This window comes from Furipterus horrens, unplaced genomic scaffold (assembly GCF_987537825.1).
Source record: "Furipterus horrens unplaced genomic scaffold, mFurHor1.1.pri manual_scaffold_7, whole genome shotgun sequence".
In the NCBI taxonomy this organism is placed as follows: domain Eukaryota; kingdom Metazoa; phylum Chordata; class Mammalia; order Chiroptera; family Furipteridae; genus Furipterus; species Furipterus horrens.
In genome coordinates, this window is record NW_028327177.1 from 133,064,403 (window position 1) to 133,079,371 (window position 14,969).

General features: G+C 48.2%; 1 protein-coding gene across 1 annotated transcript in view; it reads left to right on the forward strand.

Annotated features, from left to right (window-relative positions):
- MLH1 (mutL homolog 1) overlaps positions 1 to 14,969 on the forward strand; it is a 33,084-nt gene that overhangs the window by 11,443 nt on the left and 6,672 nt on the right. Inside the window, exons 8-13 of the mRNA XM_090284496.1 lie at positions 99 to 187; positions 2,207 to 2,319; positions 4,573 to 4,666; positions 5,542 to 5,695; positions 8,596 to 8,945; positions 10,680 to 10,828. Coding sequence (XP_090140622.1) covers positions 99 to 187; positions 2,207 to 2,319; positions 4,573 to 4,666; positions 5,542 to 5,695; positions 8,596 to 8,945; positions 10,680 to 10,828 — 949 coding nt within the window. The remainder of the gene's footprint in view (positions 1 to 98; positions 188 to 2,206; positions 2,320 to 4,572; positions 4,667 to 5,541; positions 5,696 to 8,595; positions 8,946 to 10,679; positions 10,829 to 14,969) is intronic.

Sequence of the window (14,969 nt, forward strand, 5' to 3'; positions counted from 1 at the left end):
CTAAAAGTAAAAAGGGTTTTTTATAGTTTGCCTGTAGAGATAAGGTCACAACATTTCAATCTAGCCATGAGATAGTAAGTCGTATCTCTGTGTATCAGCAAGGGGAGACCGTGGCCGACGTCAGAACGCTGCCCAGTGCCTCGACGGTGGACAATATTCGCTCCATCTTTGGAAATGCTGTTAGCCGGTATGTTGAGAACTGATAATTTTAAAAAAATCTTAGGCATTTTATCCCATTATTTTGGGTAAGATAGTACGTGCCTTAACTGTTTGCTTTAATCAAATATGCAGATACTTTTCCTGCTTTAGGTTTGTTAATCGAGTCATTATTTTATGTGACCAAGACTTGGGTGCACATTCTCTTAGATGGTCTGGCTGTATAAATCAGTGCGTTCCTTCTAGGCCTCAGTCTTCAAATACTGATATTATAGTGAATTGTTTTATCCTCCAACGCTCCCTGTTTCCCTCGTCTTTCCATCATCATCACTTTAGAATTTCATTTATCTCATCATTCAATATTTATTAATTGCCTCCCATATTCCAGGCTTTGTGCCAGAGTTAAAGATGTCAAGATGAATAAAGTATTTCCTGCCCTCAAAGACCTCCCTCTGGGGTGGCAAGCAGATTTGTCAGGGTCACCAGACCTTCATTGTCAAGGCAAGCCACAGCAGGGAAGTGGCTTGCATTACAGATTCCTTACGGCAGTCCCCATTGCCACCACCACCAAAACCACCGTGGCTAGCACCCACTCCCAGCTAACCCTCAGGGCTTCACAAAGCCCAGGACACCTGTGTCATTATCTGAGCGGACACATGCTGACATCCTGTGTGTGGAGGCCAGGCATGCATCAGATGCTGGGGGCACCCAGATGGGGGAGGCAGCCCCTGACTTCACTTTCTCAAAATGCCCCAAAAGCAGCAGTAGCAGCAGTCACAGACCCCAGTTTTCTACTTAGAAGATGAAGTATTTATTCTTTGAGCAAAACCAAGTTTCTAACTAGGGAATGGTCAATTTGTTTTTCATTACTTTTTTCTTACTAATTAAGTGGTAATGAATTAATTGTTTTAAAATTGTGCTCCCAGAGCCAAGAGAGAGCTCTAGTATACTTTTAAGTGAAAGTGAACTTTCTAGTGAAACTTTTAAGAGCTTCTCGACCAAATTTTAAGACTCAGAATTAGTTGTTACAAAATTCCTGGGGACTGTAAATGAAGAGAAATCCCACGCGGAGCAGCAGTTCCTAAAGGATGTTTCCTGAACAGCAGCTTCTTGAGACATTTTGGGAAGAAAGGGTTTGCTGGTTCACTGTGTATGGGAAACACTGCCCACTCCACCGCAGGCTCAGGGGCTCAAAGAGCGCACATTACTGTCCCACATGGAAGCTTCCGCTCCATTCAGCCAGTGCCTGGTGAGAGCTGCTCGGTGCCGGTACTGTGCTCTGTGGCAGAGCTCTACAGGACGCAATACAGCAGAAATGGTACTTGCCCTCAGAGGACTCGCATTCTGGTTGGAACAGCACATGCAGTAATTGTGCCATTCATCAGTGATTGTGCAGCCTCTGCAAAGGAAAGGTAGAAGGCACTGTGGGAGAGTCTCTTGGGGCCAGGGAGGGAGAGTCAGGCAAGGCCCTCTGAGGAAGTAACCCCCGAGGTGTGAGGGATAAGGAGGAGTTAACCCGCCAACAATAGGAGCTTTCCAGCCAGAGGGACCAGCGTTCAGGAAGACCCCTCCCCCACAGGCAGAGATGCGTGTGGGGTGTATGAGGACTTCCTTTCATCTGTTACCCTCCCCTCCCCAAAGATGCAGCCTGGGGAGCGCCTCGCTGGAGCCCCGTTATGGTGTGATACTCAGTACTGTAAGGGATTCAGCGGGATGAGTTTCTCAGGAATCTCACCTCTGGGATGTGGTTACTAATATAAACAAAAGTTCCAGCCAAATCAGGTTTCAGAGCTCAGGCGTGTCATTCTGTCCCAGCAGTTAGGGCAGTGCTTGGCATAGAGCGTGAGTGCTGGAAAACACTGTCTGGGTCAGTGGACGGACAGACTGACGGGCGGGGGCCCAGAGGACCTCCCCGAAACAAGTCCCTGGGGCCCTCATTTGGCAGAATTAGTTTATGGGAAGGAGCCCTGCCTTTTCCGATTCTTATTCTTTATAATATTTGAATTTTCTGGAATTTTCAAGAGCCTCAAAGTTTCTCTTTTCCAACCAGAGAGTTGATAGAAGTTGGCTGTGAGGATAAAATGCTGGCCTTCAGAATGAAAGGCTACATATCCAACGCAAACTATTCGGTGAAGAAGTGCATCTTCTTACTCTTCATCAACCGTAAGTGCCAGAGAACCACGTGGGGAAGTCCATCCACAGGGAATTTTATGGAACCATTGACAAATTCCTGACCTGCAGGCTCGATTACACACAGGAACACCTTGTGCTGAAATGTGGTTTGATTAGGAAGCATTTATAATTAATTGCTGGTCTAAGTCTGCTCAGCCCTCTGAGCTGTGCTCATTGCTGGCTGACTGTTACCCCCAAGAGGGATCCCACGAGAGAGCACGGCAGGCCCCTGGGAGCCAGCACGCCTTCGTCACTGGCTGGCACCTGAGCCTTTCCAAGCAGGCCCTGGGCAGGTCTTGGTTCTCTCTTTAGATCAAGGCCCACTGTTTGAAATTACACACAGGACATAGGGACAGGGCTATTTGGGGTGTAGGCAATGTTACTAAAGTAAAGAAGTTGAATGCTAGCTAAGCCCCTTGAGAGTTTCCCTTTTAAAAAGGAGAATTATTTGTAATACAAAGAACAGTCCTAAAAGTCAGAGAGAAAATTAACTAAATAAATTTGGTGTTTCTCAGATTTCTTTCCAGTCTGTCTTTCTGCTGACGTAGTATTTACATGATTGCTGCCTGTTAAAGATATTATTGTGTATTCTGCTTCTTTTTATTTAATGGCACATTATACAGTTTGGAGAGACAGTGACCAAACAACAGCAAATAACCCCAAACATGGTCTCGCGTTCAAATGTTTTTCCATTTCCATCCACAAACAAGATGAATCTTTCCATTTGTTCATTTCTTATCATTTTAATCCTATAGGTCCTTTACCTTTATCGTTTAAAGCAATTCATAATTATTTTATCATTTTTGTTGTGTTTGGTTGCTATTGGAACTGGTATAGTCCCACCTTCCATTATACATATATGACAGCAGTTCAAAGCAATATATAAAAGGTAAGGAGAGAGTCAATACTTTGTAGCCAATATACTGATGTGTATTAGCAGGGTCGTTTCCTACTTTGTTGGGAAGGATGTAAACCTGGTGTATAACAAAGCTTGCTTTAGTCAGGACTCAGAAAATGTTTTCCATTTGTGTTTTCCTAACCATGAAGGGCAATTGCTTTGTAGCACATGTCGGCTACAGAACAGACAAGCAGAGATCATTGTAAGTGCCATCTGAGTATGTCACATCCATGCCTCTGGTGCGACTGTTCACCACACAGGCTCTGTGTGAACATTAGCTAATCTGGTCCTGATGCCAAGTTCCCGGTAGCAAAGAGGAGTCAGCTCTATGCGTGCCATTCAGCTGTCCGCACACGGTGCAGGCTTCCTCGGGTGGCAGGGACATGCAACACTCCTTGGCGTGTCTCAAGTTCAGAAATCTCAGCAGAGGGGCCCCAGCTGTCCCTTTGTCAGGTGCCACCACCTGCCCCAGCCCTGTGTGGTTGGGACACGGCTGCACAGTACAGTGACGTTATTGAGGGGGCTATGGATGCAGTGAGCACTCGGAGAATCATAGTTCCCGCCCTGACTGAATCACTGGCCCTCTTCTCATTGAACATAAAACGATGTGACAGGTCCTTGGCTACACCGACACAGGACAGCGGACCACCAGCAGGTCATCTGTCTGGGGAGAAAGGAAAGCTGTGTCTTCTGAAAATAAGTCTTCTCCTGATTTTAATCTCTCCCCCAGCTTCTGTTGTTTTCACCCCCTCTAACCTGCCTCATTTCCTAAATTACCTTCAGCACACAGGTATTTCTCGTGCCAGAAACGCCTGGAAAACTCATCCTTACCCTTCATTACTCAGCTCGGATACCCCGCGGTTGGAAGCCCCTGAGCAGAGTTAGTTGCTCCCTCGTCTGACCATTGGCACCCCGCCCCCCAGCAGTGCTTTACCGCTCAGGGTGGGAAGTAGTTGATCCTCCGGCGCAGTCTCCCGCACGTGCATGTGCGGTAGGTAGCCAGCACGTACCTGCAGAATGAAAAGGCTGCGAGCAGACGTCAGACTGCCTGCTGCCCAGCGGGGGCAAAGCTAGTCCGTGTGGGCTGGCTGAGGGCAAGGGAAGCAGGGAGGCAGAACCCGCCGCCCTGCTGTGTTCCTGCTGCTTGAGCGTGGGGAGAGAGCCCAGGCCCGCGGTGAGATGCGGGGAAGTAGCCGCAGCTAAGGGGCTCTTCCTTTCCGGGAGTCTGATGTGGGGTCTCCCTGGAGGCCGTCTCCCTGAGGTGGTTGTGTGGATTGTATGACTGTTCACCTGTCACCTCACCCGACAGGACAGTCTCAGCTGGTTCCTTCCCTTTTATTTTCTAGATCGTCTGGTAGAGTCATCTTCCTTAAGAAAAGCCATTGAAACGGTGTATGCAGCCTATTTGCCCAAAAACACACACCCATTCCTGTACCTCAGGTAACGTAGCACCAAACTCCTCGCCGAGACTCGTAAGAAATGCTCTCTCGTGCCGTCCCCTTTGAAAGAGACGGGCTTGCTAACAGCCTGGTGGGTGCGAGTCCTGGGCACCCCCAGTGAATGGATGTGTCCCTTCTCACAGCGAAGGGCACAGTTTCCTTTCCTTTGCTCACTCATGTGGCCGACTCCCCAAGAGCCTGCCGTGGGCCAGGCACTGTGCTGGTAAAACAAAGGGGCATAACCGGCAGAAATTGCCCCAAACCTGGTGGGGAAACCCCTTCCACCTGCTGGGTCCCTCCAGCCCCAGCTCCTGACAAAGGTTCACGTTGCAAAGCTCCATTATCACAGAGCAAGCAGCAAAAGGTGGATTTGGAGCTGAGGCAGTAAGTTGGTAGCCTGCACATTTCTAAACTGATTTTTGTGTTACATTTTAATGACAGAAAGTGTCCTCACATATATTCTTGTTTTGATCTTCATATAATACTGAATGATAAGTAGGAAACAGGTCCGTGTTTACAGCTGAGAAAACTGACCCAGAGAAAATAAGAGACTTACCCCAGGTCACATAATAAAAAATTCCACTAGTTCTGGAATGATAGTAACAGCTGACATATAATAAATGTGCCAGCTACATGCAAAGTGCTTTATATGAATTTGATCTTCACTATACAGATGAGGAAACTGAGGCAAAGGGAGATGACATAACTCACCCAAAGCTACCCAGCTTTTACGCAGCGGTCAGCCTTTGAACCCAGGTCCCTCAGACCTGACCCTGAAGTTTGGACCGTTTTGCCATTTGGCCACCACATACACCATGTGGGAATTTTCCGCATCCTCCACCATCTGAGGTAATTCTTCTCTTTTTTCCCTACCAGTTTAGAAATCAGCCCTCAGAACGTGGATGTCAACGTGCACCCCACAAAGCACGAAGTCCACTTCCTGCACGAGGACAGCATCCTGGAGCGAGTGCAGCAGCACATTGAGAGCAAGCTCCTGGGCTCCAACTCCTCCAGGATGTACTTCACGCAGGTGAGGGTGCTGCCACCCCTTTCTCCAGTGCCTTGCCGCCTTCTGATGCGCCCCCGCAATTGTGAGAGCCCAAGTCTGTGCCTGTTGCTTTAGGACTTTCTTTCCAAATATTTGATAGTTTTAGTAACATTTCTGTCTTGGAACCCAGCTGTGAAGGCTTTGTCCTGTTATACCCGGGCCTGGGGTCCCAGGGCCTAAGCGAGCCTTATGAAACAGAGTGGGGCTCGTTGTCCCTGTGGCCTTCTCCCTGGAGATGTTCAGGAGGCTGATGCCGCATGCACAGGGCAGAGCGGAGGGAATGGGCCCTGGGAGGCGGTGGATCGCAGGGCCTGCCTCTGTGTTGGTACCCAAGCCAAGGAGCATTGCTGAGGGCGGTGGGGTCCCAGCTCAGCTGTCCCTGCTCCTGTGTGTCCACAGACTACCTTCTCTGCCCGCTAGCAGCAGGCCACCCCAGCCGCTGACTTTGGGCCTTGGAGTCGCCTTCTGCCTGCTCCCCAGCTTGTGCCTAGCACTCCACTGTCCAGGGCCAGTAAGCAAAAGCCCTGGTTTGCAGTGAAGCCGTTTGGTATGGAAATCAGGAACCCTGGGGACTCCTGCAGTTTGTTCCAACTGTCCTGGACTTTAAAATTCCTGGCTGCAAAATAGCCATGTTAATTTCTGCTTCCTAAAACCCACCTGTGCGTATTACATAGGCAAATATACTGCAAGGGTTTTGAATTGTCCGTGAGGAAAAGGTTTTCCTATGTGAGCAAAGTTGCTGCTTTAAATTTTTATTACTTAACTCTTTATTAGTGAATATTTCTACTAGTACAGCAGACACTCACGTACCCGTCACCCAGCTTCAGCAGCGGCAGCCTTTTGCCATGCTGTCTTCTTCCTCCCTCTCCCACTTTGGGGGGAGGAAAGGAGTGTTTCAGAGCACATTCCAGGCATTTATTGTTTTACTTAATATTCTGTTATGAAATTTAAAGCATTTTCCCTATGTAATTCATTGTCCTTTTTTAAAAAATTGATTTTACAGACAGGAAGTGTGTGTGGGGGTTGGGAGAGAGAGAGAAACATAGATTTGTTGTTCCACTTACTGATCCATTCATTGGTTGATTCTTGTAAGTACCCTGACTGGGGATCGAACCTGCAGACTTGGCGTATCAGGGATGATGCTCTAACCATCTGAGCTCCTGGCCAGGGTGGTCCAGTGTCCTTTTTTAACTAGTAAAATAGATAGTAATAATGTAACTTAATATCCAAACCATATTTAAATGTCCTAATCATCCAAAAACGATCCTTTTGTAGCAGCTTTGTTTAAATCTGTATCCAGTTAACTTCCACACATGATGTTTGGTGGTTATGTCTTTGAAATCTCTTTTAAGTGTCTTTGGGGTTAGGAAAGTCACCCTACCTTGTGTCGTTCCCACTGGCTCATTCTAAAGGTCTCCTGTAGAATAACGCACATTTTGAATTGGCTGCTTCTTAGTGCTGTTTAACTTGTTCTAATCCTCCATATTTCCTGTCAACTGGAAATTAGATCCAGAGGCACAGTTATATTCAGATTTTTTAAAATTTTGTGCAAGAATTCTTGGTGGATGAAGCTATGTACTTTCTGTCACATTCCAGCAGGAGGCACATACTGACTTATGTCATTTTGGTGATTCAGCTGGTGACAGTCTGATTCCTTCATTGCAAAGTTCCCTGTTGATACTTGGCTTAATGGTTTCACCATTCATCAGTGGCCATCACCTGAATTCACTTATTTCATTGGGATTGCAAGATTATGATTTTCTGATTTTATCATTTTTCTGTGTTAATTAGAATTCTATCTAGAAGAATTTTCCCTCATTTGTTAGAGCTATTTGGTTATCCTGAAATACAGTTCATACTAGAAAGTATTGATAAAATGCTGAACTCCCTCCCTTTAATTATCAGTTTGCAAAGGCATGCGTTGTTCTCGCAATCGCCAGTGACATCTAATGCCCTTTTCCTCTCCACCTCTTCCTGTCTCTCCCTCTCTCGTCCTTCCTTTTCCTTTTCTTTTTCCCTTAGTGTGTCATAGCTGTTAACCAGGCAATATAATTTAATCAATTGTGTTGATTTGTTTTTTTTTCTCTCTCTCCTCTTTTTGATGCTCAAATTCCATTTTAGGCCAACGGAAGCCCCTGCAAGTTGGTGTTCTTGTCCTTTTGACCCAATTCCATTAGTTTTGGATAGTTTATTTGTTTCTGGCATGATAAGGTATTATAGGTTCACATCGTACTTTCCTAGTCTATTTCTCCAAGGAGCTCTGATTTATTTCAGTAGGGAGAGGTATTTAGAGACTATAATCTGGATCCGGAGGTCCTCATGAATACTGGGGTGCTCACTGATTTGGGGCCTTTCCAGTGGACACAGCTGGGAGATAACGTGTATTTAAAAGCAAAGAGTAGAATGGTGGTTGCCAGGAGCTGGGGAGGGGGAGGATGGTGAGTTTAATGGGCACAGAGTTTCAGTTTGGGATAATAAAAAAGTCTGAAGATGGTTGCACAACAGTGTGAATGCTTTTAATGCCACCGAACTGTACACTTCAATGATTAAATGGTAAATTTTGTGTTATGCATATTTTACCACAATTTTAAAAAAAATTCTCTTATGGTAGCAAAAAAGCCTGTAGAAATACTAGAACTTTACACTAATATTTCCATTTCAAACCAATTTTAAGATTATAAAGATTTTGCTGAGTTTTTGAGTTTTATATTTGTGTATCTTTTTTTGTTTCTTACTTTAAGTCAGTATTGCTTCTTTAGTAATAATCCTGTAATGATAATTACACCTGGTTTTAGCTTCTTTCTCTAGTCCTGTCCATTTTGGGACCTGGAGTTCTAGAGTTCACATTCTGAATCTTCCTCCTGTCTTCTTTTTTGTCACAGACTTTACTTCCAAGTCTTGCGGGTCCCTCTGGGGAGATGGTTAAATCCACCACAGGAGTGACCCCCTTGCCTGCTTCTGGAAGTGGCGACAAGGTCTATGCCTACCAGATGGTCCGCACAGATTCCCGGGAGCAGAAGCTCGATGCCTTCCTGCAGCCTGTGAGCAAAGCCAGCCAGCCCCAGGTCCCTGTCCTGGAGGACAGCGCCAGGCAGCACGATGAGGAAATGCTAGAACTCCCCACTCCTGCTGACGTGGCTGCTGAGAAGCAGAGCTCGGAGGCAGCTGCAGCACAGGGGACTTTAGAAGCGCCAGAGAAGAGAGGGTCCCCCTCCAGCCCGGGCAACCCCAGGTATGGCCTTCTGGGAAAAGTGCAAGTGGCTCCCTTTGTTCTTTAACAAAACTGCCTCTCACTTGGGCTGTTCATGAACCACGTGCATCTCTCCTCCCTCTGCCTGACCCGCCTCGGCCTCCAGTGGGACAGCACTGTGGCCTTATCCATTGTCTGCCTTTGACCGTGTCTCAAGAGTCACCCGTCATAGTAGCCTCTGAAGTAGCTGAAATGCCCATGATTCTAAGCATTAGTTAGAAACCTCAGGAAAAAAATCAGATTTACTCTTTATTTTTAGTAATGACTTTTGATAAAGCCTCAACCCCAGAGGTGGCTAGAGAGAGGAGCTTACAATACCTGGAGGATTCTCTCTCATCCTGCTCAAGGCTGCTTTCCCTCCTTTCCGAAGAAACACTTTCTCTGTTCAAATTGTGCAACTTCCGAAGCACGTGAGCTCGTGGTGAGCGAGGGCAGAGTAAGAAGGCAGGGACAACAGGAATATTGACTGTTATTGAATTCTGAGCATTTCCAGTGCACAGTCTGCAGGTTCTTGAAAGACATCGCACTGACATCTGCGAGGCGGATATTTGTTATTTGCGTTCAGGTACTGAACCTGGAGCTCAGGGTCATTTGCCCATGGCCTCACATCCACTTGGTGGCTGACCACCAAAACCCTGGCACCAGTTGGCCATTGGAACCCGGGCAGGTTATTTAACTCTAGTTCGCTCCCTTCTGAGTCAGTCTAGCGAGACAACTACTAAGGACTTTTTCCCAGAGAATAAAAAAGGGTGATGACATTTATTGAGCACCCGCTCTGTGCCAGATACTTTACATACATGATCTTATTTCATGCTCTCAATAGCCCTGCTGGGAACTATTGCGTCTCTTGTTTATTACTTAGGACACCAATACCACAAGCTTTTTAGCCACATAGCAGTCCAAGAAATCTTTTTAAACCAGAAGTCAGATTGTATCACTCCTCCACTGAAAACCAGCAGCTTCACATTGCCAGTGGGATTAAGAGCCCCTGCCCACCCTCCAGCCCCACCTGCCTTCTCCCCTGCGATGCTACGGCCACATGGCTCTGTGGCCAGCCTTTGCTCACAGAGCCCCCTGCCCCTCCACATGCTCTCACTGTTCCCTCGGCCTAGGAAGACGCTGGCTTCTTGCCACTCGAGCTCTCTTCCAATGTCGCCTCTTACCAGAGGCCTTTGTCCATTGAATCTAAAGTTCTCTCTCTCTCACTTCCCCACCATTCTATTCTATTACCTTGTTTTATTTTCTTCATAGCATCTGTGGCTACGTAAAATGATCTATTTTCTGTTGCCGTTTGACTCCCCGACTCGAAAGCAAGGATCGTGACGGCAGATACCTTGTCTGTCTTGTTCATGACTCTATGTAGTTGGTATGATAACAATGTCTGATGGAGAGGGAGAGGGAGACAGAGCACTGAATGAATGAGACCTGGGAAGGTCAGCTCAGCTGTTCACGGCCCTGCAGTGTCACAGGGCCGAACTAGGCTCCGGAGTGCTGCGTGTGCAGGGCCAGCTGCGGGGCCCTGAGGGTTGTCCTGTAAGCAGTGTGTCGGAGAACAGACTGATCTCGCTGGCCTGCCACCCAGATCCCTCCCCAGATGTCCACAGCCAGCACAGAGAAGCAGCTCCCTTCTCCAAAATTCAATACACCAAATTTGCTGACAAATTTTTTTTAATTTAAAAAGAATAGTAATCTGGCAGTTTCTTACCTCCATTGCAGAAAGAGACATCGGGAAGGCTCTGATGTGGAAATGGTGGAAGATGAGTCCCGAAAGGAAATGACAGCAGCTTGCACCCCCCGGAGAAGGATCATTAACCTCACGAGTGTCCTGAGTCTCCGGGAAGAAATTAATGAGCGGGGACATGAGAGTACGTAAGTGCCGAGTTCTGTCGGAGACTCAGGGCCAGGGCCGCTAGCGTGTAGTTCTTGCGGATGCAGACCATCCCGAGGCTGGGGTGGCCGCTGCAGTGTGCCGAGCAGACCTCCCTTCCTTTCCTGACCCGCAGCCGCAGCAGCAGCAGCAGCAGCGCAAGGGCAATTTTCATTGGAGAGAAGGGAAAAAATAGTCTCTGGTTTTAACTGGAATTGATCAGTATTCTCTTTAAAGCATAGGAGTGCGAATAAAGCTTTCATTTAAGTGACCTTCAGTTTGTTTTTTACCTTAAAGCAAAATTCTGCTCCTATGGCCTGGCTGGGGTGTGCTGTTGCTGAAAGTGACAGGCGCTACGGGCCCTGAGTTCACATCCCGCCACTCCCGCTTCCGTGTGGCCTTGGACTCCTGACCCAACCCTGTGGTGCCTCATTTGTTTCCTCATCTGTAAAATGAGATTGATTTTACCTTTGAAGATAATTGAGTTAATTAGAGATAAAATGTGAGTCAAACACTTGTTACAGAGCAAGGAATCAGTAGATACTTCTATGTCCTGGAGACAAAGTAATAAACCACTGTCAGCTTCTTCAGAAATCACTTTCCGGAATACCAGAGTATACAACTCCATTTTGGTCCCCATCACTTTAAAACTAACCTCATGGTTTCAGGAAACAAAAGGGGCCCAGTCACCTCCCAGGGATGGAGGACTGGTCCCCGACAGCTGTCCCAAACCCACGTGATGAGTCAGGCAGGTGCCCCGAGCTCCAGTGGCAGCCGTGCCCTGGAGTCTACACAAGCTAGCCATGGCTTTTCCGTTTCCATCTGGAACGCATTTCTCGACTAAAATAGTTAAATTTCAGCACTGCTGTAAAATGTGTCTTAAAATGAATGACTGACTTTAAAGGAGACAAGTGGCTGAAGAGCGGCTTAGCACCTTCCCCACCAGCGCACAGCCTTCTGGAATAGCTTCTCCGACTCGGTGGCTTCTTGCATTTCCTCTTCCCCAGTCCCCACTGGTTTGAGTGAATTGAGGAAGGCCTCAAATTGCCTTGGCTTGTTCGCACTCTTTTCTTAGCACACTGGGCTTGTCTGCGTGTGGGGAAAACACAGGGTGTCTCCACTGTGGGGAAGGGTAAAAACTTCCTGTGGCTACGGGCTTGCCAGCTATGGAAGGAGCTGCCACTTGGCTGTTGATTTTGGTTTCCATGAAGATTTGCTCCACTTGCTCTTTCCTTCTGTTTCTGGCCTTCCAGCTGGGAGCTTTTAAAACCACTTCTAAATAATATAAGACGTGTGGGCTGTTACTCGATCTATTTCGCAGTCTTCATCACAGTAATTTTAATGGACAGACTCCTTAGATTTGGAATTTAGGGTTTTCTTTAAGGGTTTGTATCCTTTGGGCGAAGCAGGCTATTTATTTAAAGTTGTGATTTCAATCCATTTCTGAATGCGTGCAAACTGTTTTCAGTGCGATATAAAAATAGAATGTGTCAAGTTTGATCAGGTTTGGAGTCCACCACTGAGGCCAAAGTGATGAATCTAAATCTTCTAAAATTGTATGTTCGTACCCGTTATCTCATGTAACGCTAGAATTGTCTTGTGAGGGAGAAAAAGGAGATGCCGTTCTCTATTTTAAAGATGAGGACACAGAATGGAAGATGGCCGGGACAGACGAGGGAACGTCCCAGGCACCTGCCTGCGGAGGGTGGGCTGGTGCCGGCATGGCCTGCCCCCGGGGAGGGCCAGCCTAGGCTTAGATGCAGCATTAGACACGCTGCCCATGCGGGACAGGCACCCTGCGGTTCTCACCCCTCGGGCAGAGGCTGGTGCTTGGGTGCCGGGCACCGGTGCAGGGTCCCACAGAGGGAGCGGCCAGCTGTCTGGGATGTGGGGGCAGGGTGCACCTCTGGAGTCACAACTCCGCTGCAGCCCCTGCCAGCCCCTCCTGTAGCCAGTCGGAAAAGTGTTTGCCGTTTTAGGGTGCTGTTTTCCTGCTCTGTCAACTGCTGCTGCTGCTGGACTTCTGAGGTGAACACCCAAGATAGCATGTGTGCGTTTGGGAGGCTCCAAGCCTCTGTTCCAGGGGAGGGACCTCGGCCTTGGGTGCTGTCCGCTGCCATTTGGTTTCCATCCAGAGACCCTGGTGGGGAAGCAGGTTGTCTTCGCGTTGAATGCTGTACAGGGGTTTCTCTGAAGCTTGGGTTTGGTGATAGACCAACAGCCTGGCTGCCCCCACGAGAGCTGTGCCCCTGGCCCAGGGGAGACCTAAGAGACGTTTGCCTTGTAATGACATTCTAGCTGCACGTACTCGTGTGGTCATTTCACGAGAGGGTTGTCCATGCAGGGATTGTCCTGTGTGCTCACTGCTCATCCCGGGTGCCCGGCAGTGCCTGGCCCATGGACCCAGTAGGTATTCGCTGAGGGAGCGAGGAAGTGATGGAGAGGAGCCGCCTGGGAGGGGAAGCCGTACAGCCTTGATTCTGAAAGGATGTCCAAGGGGAACATGCAATCCCACGACTCTCAAGTCCAGTGGGTTTACCATCCTGGTGGGCACGCATGCGACCCCCAAAGGTGGCTGCTTTCTGCCCAGTGTCCAGCCAGGTGTCCCATGGAATTAGGCTCATCTCAGATTAGTAGTGCCTGGACTTATTATTGTCAGCCCCATCATTTTGAAGCTGTAAATTTTTGAGGACAAGGAGTGTCCTAAGTTATTTGCTATCGTTTGAGTATGAAAGGGTGCTTAACCTTTTATCTGCAATTTTATTTTATTTTCTTAGTCTTTGGTGAACAGTCCTAGGTCTAAATGTACGTACTCATATTGTTTGTCAGCAGATAACACTTTCTTTGGTACATGAAATCAGTTCAGCAGACATTTGTGGAGTATCTTCTCGGTACAGAGTGTGTCATGCCCAGCCTTGCAGCAGCAAGTGAGCAGAAGGAACATGACCCCCGCCTCAAAGGCACCATGGTGTTCGGGGGTCATGCACTGAGTAACTGGCTGCAGCATAAGGCAGAATGAAAGACACTGTAGCAAAGCTAGAGGCCACTTCAGCAGCCCAGCCTGGGACCTGCCGGGAGGGCTTCTGCGTGGTCTCAGGCAACAGCCAGAGGAGCCGGCCACAGGGGCTGGGCGCTGGGCTTCCGCCCTGCAGATGGCCGTCAGGAGCCGCAGGGCCTGTCGCCCTGCCCTCGGGTTTGGCTTTCCTCGCTGCTTCTCGGAGAGCGTGCTGAGGCCCAAGGCATCCGTCGTGAACTCTGATGTGTGGCTTGGCTTTGATGCATGGAAGGATTCTGTGCCATCTGCCGCTGGCAGCATGGTGGGGAAATGGCCACAGACGTCTAGTGCTGTGGGGACATTTCGGGGGAGAATGAAGTAGAGGTCCTCCAGGTCCTGATGAGGGGCCATGAAGGGGCCCTGATGGCCTCCCGCGCCCAGGTTAGAGGAGCCCTGCCTGCCTCTTGGTTGGCTTGCCGCCTGGCTGGCAGAGCTCCGGAAGCCTGGGGCTGGAGCAGTGCTCCCACCCCGGCGCCCGCCCCCGCTCACTGGCGAGCCCACGCTTCAGTAGCTGTGGGTGCGTCAGAGCGTTCCATGGCAAATCTGGGTGGGAAGGCTCCGGCCCTCGTTTAGTGGATTACACTGCTTTCTCTTTCCTCCAGTGCCTCGTTATTCAGGATTATTCAATGTTCTCCAGCTTTTAAAATAATCATTTCCCACCCACGCAGAACATCCTGCAGAGACATTGAGTTTCCAGTGGGAACAGAGGGGAACACTTATTCTAAAAATGGAGAAAACAAGCTTCTTTCTATGCGGAGAACAGGGAGTGTTGCAGATCATACGTAACAACAGAGAGCATATATTCAGTTATCTTAGAGCTGGGGATAATTTCCTAAATAAGTTAAAAAAGCCAATCTATAAAGAACAGTTCATAAAATCTGCCTACAAATTAAACCTAAGAATTATGCCCAAGTTTAGAAAACGTATAGTAAAATCGTGGTGCACAGGCTTATTTCTGTCCCTGAGATCCCTGCCCTTTGTCCCCAGCCCCTCTTTGCCTCGCCCCTTTATCGTGGTGTTTTTACATCTCTCATTAAAAAATACATATACACACACATGTGCACACGCACAACTATATTAAATG